We start from the raw sequence: 12,128 nt of genomic DNA on the forward strand, positions 1-12,128 counted from the left end.
GAGGAAGATACACCCCTTCCCCTTTTATCCCCTCCCCATCTTGGTCATAACACTATCTATGTGGTGCATTATAAGTTTTATACTCTTGTCTTGGAAAAAGATAAATCAATTAACTAGAAAATTTGAATTGTTTTTCATAGGTACTTTCATAGTTCATATAGTTAGCCTACATTTGTTTAACAATATTGCCTTATTACTTATGTGTTAAAACCCCAAGAACTTAAGATGTTTAAATTGTAACGTTTATATTATCTCAACTGAAACTTACAGTAAGTTACAGTTTGTTTCAACGATTAAAAGAAATATATATATATATATATATATATATATACCTTATCTTTAAAAAGGTTGTTGATAAAGTTTTAACACATAAGGGACGATGTTAACTATATATTTATAAATTAATGTATGTCTGTCCAGATAAAAATTAAGTGAACTATTAATTGATATAGTTAAAAAAAAATATATTTTAAAAAGTCCAATATCTTTTAAGATATTAACAGGATCATAGGTAAGCAATTAGCCTGCATATTTTTATAGATATGCATATCGACATTCTCGCTAAGCCCGGTATACACCTGTATATAAACGTCATTATATTATGTATGTGTCTGTACAGGGTGATCAATTTAACGTAAGACACTAATTTTTTCATTTAATAAATGCAATTTTGTAGTTTATCTTTTTGAAGACACTAGTTTATGTTCTTTTACAATATTAGACAATATTCAAAAATGATTTAAATTTTAAAAATTTTTTTCCAGAGCTATAACAACTTTTAAAACTTATATTATAGTAACGTATACATTTAATTTACTTATTTAAATTATGAATAATTAGCTGACAATTTTAACTGGTCTATAAACAGTTTTGAATAATTACTTTTAAAGTCCAGTCAACATTTTCAGCAAATTGTTCTTAACTGTCATAACAGTTTTACAGTGTAGGTACATTATAAAGAAATGATTTGTCTCCCATGAGCCTGGGCTTGTAGAGCAGTCAAGAGTTTTTATTTATAGTTTATTGGCATAGTATAATACTAAGTACTTAGTACTGCTATTTACAAAAAAAAACTAAACTGAAAAATTTACATTAGAAATTAACACAAATACTAACATACTACTTGACATGTTATTAGTTTTTTTTATGTAATACCAAAAATAGAAATATTATTAAATATAGAAATTTTATAATAAAATATAGAAATTCTATGATTTGGCCTTAACATGTCCGTTAAGTTTCACCTAATAACATTCAAAAGTTAACATTTTTTAAGCTGTACTGATTTACTGATGTACTTGGTTTATACTGTACTAGGTTGTACTATCCTAGTGTGGTTTAAACTGTAGTTGATTTGTACTGTATTACTGATTAAAACGGAACTTGAATTTTTAAACTAAAAAGCGGCCAAATATAGATTACTGATAATATTATAAGTTGTCCTTTTATGTAGTTATAAACTACAATATCTTTGAATCAACCCTAAATCTTGGTAATAGCCCATGGTAAATGTGAATATATAAATATAAAATTAATAAACCAAAATACAGTAATCAATTTACTTAGCTAAATAATATTATATATTATTTCAAAACATATTGACTTATGTCTATTAACGAGAAAATATTGTTTAAAAAAAAAACATAGAAAACTTGTTGAAAAACTATTACTGTTGAATACAATTTTAATCACCCTGTATAAATATGAAAAATTGGTTTCAGAAAAGATATAGTGTAGGTACTATACCATGCGTGTGCTTTTATTTAAGCTACAAAAGAGCGCACACAAATAATATATCCCAACATAAAGTCAAAGCCATATTCTTTTTACACGTTAGAGCGAAAATAATAACTCATATTATATTATGAAACCGTATCTATGGTAAAACTTAAATCAACAATTAGAATACAATATTTTACTGCGGAAAAATCAAAACCGTATTTTTTTTTTGTGCTAAAAAGAAAAAAAAAATATTGCGTATACATTTTAATATTGATTCAGTTGTTATCATATAGCAAATAAGACAAACGTTATGTGAACTTTCGGTTGTCGAAAATTTAATTTTTAGGTCTAGTTTATGTAAGTTGCAAAAATATCTAAGTTTCACTCTTGCATTTATCGGTTGGATATTATGTTTTATTAAAACGCTTTAACAAAAAAAAAAAAAAAAAACGCGTATCAGTTTACTTTATCATAAGAAAATGTTTTCTAATGTCTTAATTGCTTTATTGGTTTCAACTTTGGCTTTCAACGAACGAAAATATGTTTTTTGTCACGACGAAAAAACAATAATTAACACGCTTAATGCGCTTTTGGAATGTACAGGATGGCAGAACATTGGCAGCTTGGTAGTTCGATTCCCATATTTAAAACAACAATGTTTTTCTGTAAGTGATTTATTATTCAGAAACCTTAAAGAATCTAAAAACATTGTAAGCGAATACAACTATTTAATAAAATATGACATGGCTATTACTTCGTTATCATGTGTGTATGGAAATGCGTTGTTAAAATTTATGAACTATACAAAAATTATTTTATATATTTGTACCATGGAAAGACGTCGTTTAAACTCAAAAAAGTCTAAAAAAAAGTCTAAAAAAAAAAATGATCCTAAAAATAAAACGCATTCAACAGATGAAGTAAATTGTCTAGACTATGAAGACAGTCTTGACGAAAATAATTACAATGTTGAACCGTCGTCTTCTATTGAAAATTCTGATGTTGATTATATTAATGCCTGGAAAATATTTAATTCTGCTGTAAAACAATTCAGGAAAAGTTTGTTGATGTTTGAGTACATGTTCCATGCGTTGAGTTTTTTAAAAAAACTGGTTATTGACGAATATTTTAAATTGCATTTACCTGAATTAATTGCGTTTATACAATTTTTTGAGGATTTTAAAGATAAATCTGCAAACACAAATATACCGGATTCCAACGAAGAATACGAAATATATTACGAAAGAAAAATCGGTGACCTAAACGGAGCATATTTAAAATTTCTCAATACTACAAGTACGTTAGATCGTTTTCTTAATGACCATTGTATTATATCAGAGAGCGATAAACCAAGGATCGTTAAAGACACAGATGTATTCAAAACTTTTTTCACAGATGGAAATACGATAGAAGATAAATTTGCACGCGTAGAAGAATTGGAGGCTCAAATTGAAAAGCTTGTGATTGAAGTCACTAAAAATTACTTTATAGATTTGGGTTTCCCCTTAATCAAAATATAAATTATTATTATTCATAACTCTGTACTATCATATTATAAAATATAATACAATTTTTAAAAAAATGGATTGGTTCTATTTTTACTTTAGGGAACTCGAAACCTTATTATTATTATTTTGTGTTAAAGTGAAATGATTAATAGATTATTAACTAATTTTTTTTTAGTCGGTAAGTCAAAGCAAATAAGACAAACAAAATGTGTTTTATGGTTAAAACAGTGCAGTAAAGCTTTTTTTAAACTTTACTTAATTACTAAATGGTCACTAAAAATTACCTTATATATTTGGGTTTCGTACTGTCTTATATTTTACATTTTGTTTAGTAGCATCAGAATGTATATTCCAATAACATTCTTAATGAAAAAAAAATATCTAAACGTTCTAAAGGAGATAGATCTAACGTAAGGTTATAATTTATCCAATTTTCACAAAAATCTAAAAACTCATAAAAAAAAAGAGCAAAATAACACTTTGACCGCAGTCAATTTGCTACGTTGCTACATGTGGATGAATCAACAAAACAGTGGTTTTTGAAAATATTTTCATTATTTTGTTACAATACACGTGTAACTATGGTACTAAATCATTTTAGACAGACGACCAGGCTTTCTTTGTTTTTATTAAACATCTTTGTGCTTTTTTGGCATTCTCTAAATGATGCTCTTTTAGCTTCGGTGCAAAGCGTCAAAGGTATTGGTTTTAATGTAATATTCTGTTACATTATCTTATAAAATATATGTTTAATTTTTTTAATTTTTTTTTTTAATAAAATACAATCTGTATAAAATATACAATAAGTATTTGAGATAAAATTATTATATACATAACTTGAATAACTTGTGAAGAGACCACCCAGTGGCGGAACTCCTATTGACATGATTACTTAACCTAAATTACAATTACATTTATGTTACATTTTTAGAAAAATTACAATTACAGACATATTTACACATATTTATTAATGAAGAAGGTCTCTGCACCAGGATCTTTTTAGGCGACGAGAAGGGTTATCTGGGATTGTGAGGGAGGACATATTTTTAATAAGAGGGTTTGAATGATTTTGGAGACGGTTGTGAAAGAGTTTATAACGAGAGATAGCAGTTTCTTTAACAGAAGGAAGGTGAAGGTCGTTGTGTATTGTTTCGTTTGAGATATAAGGTGGGGCGTTTAGAATTCGCCGAAGGCACTTTGATTGGAGAACTTGAATTTTTTTTAATGTTTGATTTTTTTGCTGCGCCCCATAGCTCAATACCATACGACCACATTGGTTTGATAATGCTTTTGTATAATACGAGTTTAGTGTGCAGGTTAGTTTTGGCATTTTTATGGAGTAGAGGCTGGAGTGTTCTAAGGCGTTGGTTACACTTATTATTTTGGCATGAATGTGGTGCGCCCAGTTAAGTTTACGGTCAAGTGTAAGACCAAGATACTTAGCTTTACTTGAAGAAGGAATAAGACTGTTATTAATAAAAACTTGGGGAGGATTGTTAAGACGGAGAGTAATAATAATATGAAAGGATTTATTTTCGTTTAGACTTTAGCATGACATGCCATTTCTGACACCGGTCATACATATGGTTTAGGTGTAATTGAAGTTGGGCAGCAGCGGAGTTATGGTTTTCATGTACTAAAATTAATACTTTGTCATTAGCATAGTCAGTCACAAGGGTATTAATAGTTGTCGGTTGGTCAGCAGTATATATATTAAACAGTAAGAGAGAGGATATTGCACCTTGAGGAACGCTCGATTTTATTAGATGTAAAGGAGAAATTTCTGTGCCGACTTTTGTCGCAAAGGAGCGGTCCTCCAGGTAGGACTTATAAAAAAGGAAATAGGAAGGAGGAAAAATGTTACGGAGTTTGAGAAGAAGACCTGGATTCCAGACTCTATCAAATGAGATAGAACTTTTATAATAAAATATAGAAATTTTATGAAATTAAGAAATTTTATAATTTTATATAAAAATTGTATGATATATAGAATTTTTGTAATAAAATATAGAAGTTTAATAAAATACAAAAATTTAATGAAATATAGAACTTTTATAATAAAATATAGAAATTATATAATATTATAAAGAAATTTTTAAATAAAATATAAAATTTTTATGAAACATAGAACTTTATAAAATATTTCTATATTTTATTATAACTTTTTATATTTTAAAATATTTCTATATTTCATAAAATTTCTATATTTTGTTATCAAAATTCTATACATCATAAAATGTCTATATTTTATTATAAAAGTTCTATATTTTATAAAATTTCGCTAACCTAATTTTTTCTTTAAATAAATGCGATTTTGTAGTTTATCTTTTTGAAGACACTAGTTTATGTTCTTTTACAATATTAGACAATATTCAAAAATTATTTAAATTTTAAAATTTTTTTTCCAGAGCTATAACAACTTTTAAAACTTATATTATAGTAACTTATACATTTAATTTACTTATTTAAATTATGAATAATTAGCTGACAAATTTTAACTGGTCTATATTCAGTTTTAAATAATTACTCTTAAAGTTATTAAAATTTAAAATGTAGTGCGGGAGGTGGAGTGCTGTTGAGTAATGTGCGTGGGTACAAATGTTACTATACCTACAATCCACCCTTTCCTTTCCTAAAGTTTAAGCTATAGTAACTTGAAAAGTAATTATGCAAAACTGGTTATTGACCATTCAACATTTTCAGCAAATTGCTCTTAACTGAAAAAGTCATTTAAATTGTATTTTACTTATTTATACATCATAAAATATCAGTTTCACGGTGTACATTATAAAAAAATGATTTGTCTCCCATGAGCCTGGGCTTGTAGAGCAGTCAAGAGATTTTATTTATAGTTTATTGGCATAGTATAATACTAAGTACTTAATACTGCTATTTACAAAAAAAACTAAACTGAAAAATTTACATCAGAAATTAACACAAATACTTACATATTACTTGACATGCTATTAGTTATTTTATGTAATAACAAAGTCACAGTTAACATGTAGCATTTGAGTGTATAGGTAAAAAAGTGTAACTAGTTAAATATATATATGTATACGTTATCGTTTAAGTTTTAAAAGTCGATAGAGTTCTGTAAAATTTTGATATATGAGTAAGTATTTAGTAATTTTTCAATAATGTAAAACTACATAAACAAAAATGTTTTCCAAACGAAAAGACCACAAAATTGCAATTGTTTTCCAAGAAAACGAGCGTCTTATCTTTGATGAATCACTCTGTATGCGTATCCGACTTGCTCTCGCTATGCGCGGTATACACCTAGTGTATTATTATATTATATATTATCCTTCATTATGCTGTGTGTTGTCTGTGTGTGTGTGTGTGTGTAATGTTAACGCTCTGTAAAAAAAAAAAAAAAAAGTGTGTGTGTACATGTATACACCGTGGTTTCCAATAAAAAATATACATAGGTATGTGCGCGTATGATCGGCGGTAAGGCGATGGAGGGAGCACCGGTGGAAGTACGTTGGATGGACGGTCTGCGGTCGGGCAACAGCACCGAACAGAAGTACCAGACCCGTCGAACGACCCGATCGGCGAGTTCATTTTGTCGCGCTAAAGAAAATACAAATTTCAAAATAACATAAAATACAAACAAAAAAAATTTGTTTTCTATCCGTAAATCTTAACACCGTAGTTTTGTGATTCGCGAGATAAATCTCGTTTTTATTAGTTCTTTCGAAAATAATATAATATAGATTTGCAAACAAATTGATAATTTTTCCTTGGTATTTTTAACCGTCGTGTTGTTGTCGGTTTTTTTTTTAAAAATTTGAAAGTAATATTTACAAAAAAAAAAAATAGTAATACTTTACTTATTATTACGGTCGGCGGACGTGAAAAAATCGACCATGTTATGTGATAAGACTGGAAAAAATACAGTGCGATAATAAGACATATATAAGACATAAATTATTATTTTTTTTGTAATCGGTATGTGACGATACGTTTTTTTTTTAGCGGTGAAGTATTTTTCGCGCTATCGAAAACTATGACAGTTTCATATTCGCGACTGGTCGCAAACGGAAGTAGTTTCGGATGTTTCGGAAGCATATTATGCAAGTGAGTGGAACCTATTATGTTTTAACCATAGTTTTTGGTGTTTTGTTAAAAACAAATTTTTAAAAATAATTAACTACCACTAGACGATCGGTCAGCATATGGACGACCGGTTAGGTTAAACAGCTGTTGAACGTGTATAAAGAACCATTAGAATTACTATAAAAAAATAATACACTAGCTGCCTTGTGCAAATTTGAGTGTCATGTTTTTTTTTAAACATCCCCATTAGATACAAACATAAGTCCGACCAGGAAAATAGAAACCCCACCGCGTAGTGCAATTAGAACAATATTAGAAATTTACTATATTTTCGTGTACTTACACCAAAATAGTATTGTACTCAAAACGATAGAATACCGATTACCGTCTTGCGCGTTCCATTCGCCTATTTGGTAAATTACAAATTAATTTTATTTAAACTACCATATTAAATAGTGTATAATATCTTATCAGGTAAAACGGCACCTCTCACACCGACATAATATTATACCGTCGTGTCTTGTATAACGTGTACAATATAATGTATATATATATATATATATTAAGACGTAATTAAATATCCATAGAAACCCCTGACATACTTAAGAGTTAAGTATATAAACATATTCGAAACGATTATTGTCGTTGTATTAAATCCGTTGCTTCTAAAGTAAAAAAAAAAAAAATTAAAACTTTGTAAATCATTGTGCAACTCATAGTATTACTAAAAAATTGTTCGAGTCACCTCATAATTATTATTTTAATATTATTATTATTTCAAAGGTTACGGCTCTGATTAATTAGTAAGTTAATAAGCGGTTATTATAAATTTTTAATGAATTCGCCGCCAAGTACGCGTTTTAGGTTAAGTTAGCATTGAGTAAGTTTAAACTGGTTTTCTACACTTTCAAGTGCTCCGGGCAGTGATTTTGCGAACGTTTAAATAAGAAAAAAACCGTAATGTAGGTATGCCATTAATTTAACCTATACATAACAGACTTCCTCTGTTGGGTTTCGGTAATTAACAGTGTTCTGATAAAATGAGGTTACAGCCGCTGATGTAATTTTCTTACATTTTTAAACGGACACAAAAACCGTTACCATATTTTGAAACGTCTAATAGTTTACAATCGTTATCAGTATATATTCATATAAAACGGTTGGTTAGATTAGGTTAGGTTAGGTGTTGTTCTAGTTTCTGGTTTAGACTTAGTCGGTAAAAATTGTGTTTTTTAATTTATTTTGAACGAGAAATAACTTCTCGGCTTTTTATCGAAGCCAAAAACAAACTATTAAACATTAAACAAAAACCGTACTTGAAATATGTTTCAAACAAAGTATTAATTAACAACGTCAACCCTGTTTACAAACCAATACCCGTTTGGAACCTACTCAATGTAACCCGAGGTGTTTAATAGTAATAATTACTGTAGGGTGTGCTTAATTTATAATCTTAACTCGAATAATGAACATTGTGTAGCGTAGGGTTATTAACTGTCGGTTGTCCTTCAGACCCGACCGAATATAAATATTTTATACTCGAAGTCAAACACAAATTAAAAAAAATTGAAGCAATTTCTTTACAGCTAATTTTTTTTGAGCTTCCGTTTATCGAAAATACATGTAACACATTTACAATTTTTTATACGACAATTCCGAAGGTTACACATACACGCGTTATCGTTTCGACAAGTAATTTTATTAATTATATTTCCTCAACTCACACATTGATTTATAACAAAAGGAAACTCTTTAAAAGTTTAGCGATAATAATACATAGGGTCGCGGTCCCGAACTGGGAAGAGACTAACAGATAATTTCCCACCGATCTACCCGTGTCTATTTCTAGAAATGTTAATATGGCAGAAATCCGGATTATCCAAAAAATGCGGATTTCAAAATCCAAAATACAAAATTTATAAATTTCAAAATCTGAAAATCCCAATTTCGATTTTTGGGTTTCTCAATTCTGTTTTTAAGGTAATTACTTCCTGCTGTCTACTGTTAGTTATAAAATATACATACAATACATATAAATTTGATACTCATAGCTTCAGTGGTTAGGCGAGCTAGTTTCTGGCTAGGCGATAATGAATCAGTCAGTCAGTTAGGAAATCGATCATTGACTTAAGTACGTTTAACATATTAAAACCGATTAAAATATTTTTTATTATACTTATAGAAAATTAATTTTTACCAATACTTTTGTATTTAATAACAGTTAAAAAAAAAAATTAAAAAACACAATGTCGTTCATTGGTGCGGTCTATCTCCGTTGTTCGAACATCTATGCCAAAGTTTATTCGACATTTTCACTTTATCATAATACTAAAAAAAAAAAAAAGAAAAAACGGCCGTGTAATATTAAAAAAAAAAGTATATTATACGATTATTGGGTTTTTTTTTGTCCACAAATATATTATTGTACTCAAATCGTCTTTGTTCGGTATAATATTGTCGACGTTAATTATTGTAATCTCTGCGACGATGATCCAACAAGATCCGTATCGCCATTACGGCGCCATTTTGCTAAATTATATTTAGCCGAAAAGTTTTATTATTGGTTTTCCAGTAAAATGTCCCAATCGAACACGCACTCAATCATACATCAAAAAGCTCATTTAGGCTTTTTGAACTTGCATCCTATGAAAAATTCCCCAATTTTAAGCGAATTTTCTTTTTTTGAAAAACCTATTCGAATTTAACTATTTAAACAGTTGGGGTGCATTATCATTTACTCCTGGCCAGAAAGTCTCTGGTCTGAAATTTTTAACCACTGGACAGATTTCTTCATAAAGCAAGACCATAGTTATTAAATAGTACAACCAAAAAATATTTTAAAAGGCTCAGCGTTAAACAAAATCAACCCTTCCGTTCAAAATTAAAAAAAAAATAGTCGATTTAGTTTCAGACTTGTCTGATCTGCAGTCCAAAATCTTCACAAGACCTTTTCTGGGTAGTTTTTGTAATTAATTAATTTAGTGCAATTAGTAATGTACATAGTTACTGGATTTTTTCCAGTAAAAAGTGAAGTCTTTTATTATAACGTTTTTCTAATATAATGGAATATTTTTATAACTGAAAGTGATCAATAACTTTAAAACAAATGCGAAAACGTAGATGGTAAAAACTATTCATTAAAATTATTATAAAAAAATGAGTGATAAAGACTTTTTTTATATTTTATTAAAATGTGGTGAATAATTATACTTTATACCTAATAATGATTTGTACCTACTATAAAAAAATCTACAAAAATATTAAGAAAATAATGGAAATCGCAAAATTATGATTACGCAACTCATGTTAAATTCAACACTTTGTATACTATTAAAGGGTTGGTCTAAGAAACGTATCTAGATGTTTTGAAAAATAACTAATAAACAAGTACAATATCATTAAATTTACAATATTTATAAATAATTGTTATTAAAACATTTTTGTTAAATAACTTATGGGTTCATATGATTTATTTGATATCATAAAAAACATAATATTCAATAAAAGTTGACTGTTTATGAGCACTGAGAATCAAAGTACAGTAATTATTAAATAATTGCTATTTAATGTAGGTAACATTCTTTTTCGTTGAATCCGAATGTGGCAAATTGTGTAGGAACGTCCAGTTTTTTAAATACATATGTATATGGTTTATAACAACACGGTTTTTTTTATTCCTATAAAGTGTGTAATATGTATATTTAAGTATAGCTATGTCGGTGCATATTGGGGAGGGAGAGGTCAAAAATCAATAGGATATATTATAACTGAAAGTGATAAAATCACTTTCAAATAAACGTTTCGATGCGTATCTGTAGATGATAAAATTACAAATATTGGTAAAAGCATTGTAGGGAAAATAATGTGCTTAAAAATGTATTTTTAGCGTTAGGGTGGATAAGAATAGAGTTGTCGTCTGTCTATAGTAATGATGTTGCCGTATTGTTACAATAACAATATAATAAAAATGTTTTCAAGTACCTGTTGACTGTTGATTCACTCACACAGTGCAACGAAAGAATTGACTACTGCCAAAGTGTAATTTTCCCATTTTTCTTAATAAAAACAAAAAAAAAGGTCTAACTATATATTTTTGAGGAAATTGTTAATGATACAGTTCCAATATATTACAGATCTATAACTAATCTATTTTCAGACCTTAAATCCTAACACTACACCAAAAAAAAATAATGAAAAGTTTCCACCTTTCTGAGGAGGGTGGGGAGGGTTTTATGATATTTTTTCGTTTGTCAAGGATTTTTTAACGATAAAACTATGTTTAGAGGGGAAGAGTTGAACTTTTAGGCCAAAGAAATTTCTTTTAGGTACGATATCTGATTTATAGACTTACTATGTGAAAAAATCGGCTCATACGTGAATGAGAATCTCCATTCGGCGGTGAAGAAGATGTCATGGGTCGGACACACACAAAATAGTTGCAAAAACAATAGCTTTTCTTCTCAGCTATGCATTCAAGCTAAAACAATTATTATTGATTTTCCGAATTTCTCATAGATTGAATTGGAACTTTTAACTGAATACTCGACCTTAAGTGTTTAAAATAAACCTTTTAAGTGTAGTAAATGTCGCGTTCCTAAATAATTATCGAGATACCGATGAACGACGGCGGCGGCGGCGACAATGATTTCTAACATTATCGCAATCGGAAATCGTCTCGGCATTAGGTTTCAAGACACGCGCGCGCGCGCCTACTTGTATGCAAGAGCTAACCACAACCGTAGCACGCCCCTTTCGCAGCTTTTGTGCACCAGCCTTAGGTGTATACCGTTCCAAAACACAATGGCGATATTGTTGAACGTGATTTAGTGTTCA

The 12,128-nt window shown here is 28.9% G+C and overlaps 1 protein-coding gene across 3 annotated transcripts in view; it reads left to right on the top strand.

The window, feature by feature from the left end:
• The first annotated feature begins 6,772 nt into the window (after positions 1-6,772).
• LOC126847012 (bestrophin-4) overlaps positions 6,773-12,128 on the top strand; it is a 46,573-nt gene continuing 41,217 nt past the window's right edge. For 2 of the 3 annotated variants that reach the window (XM_050586946.1, XM_050586948.1), the window contains exon 1: positions 6,773-7,316. In XM_050586946.1, coding sequence (XP_050442903.1) covers positions 7,246-7,316 — 71 coding nt within the window. In that variant the 5' untranslated portion in view covers positions 6,773-7,245. The remainder of the gene's footprint in view (positions 7,317-12,128) is intronic. The other variant, XM_050586945.1, reaches the window with a different exon arrangement.

This window comes from Adelges cooleyi, unplaced genomic scaffold (assembly GCF_023614345.1).
Source record: "Adelges cooleyi isolate 19-005CV unplaced genomic scaffold, UGA_ACOO_1.1 ACOO_flye_CR_arks_rails_tigmint_CR_PRNA_9, whole genome shotgun sequence".
Taxonomy (NCBI): Eukaryota; Metazoa; Arthropoda; class Insecta; order Hemiptera; family Adelgidae; genus Adelges; species Adelges cooleyi.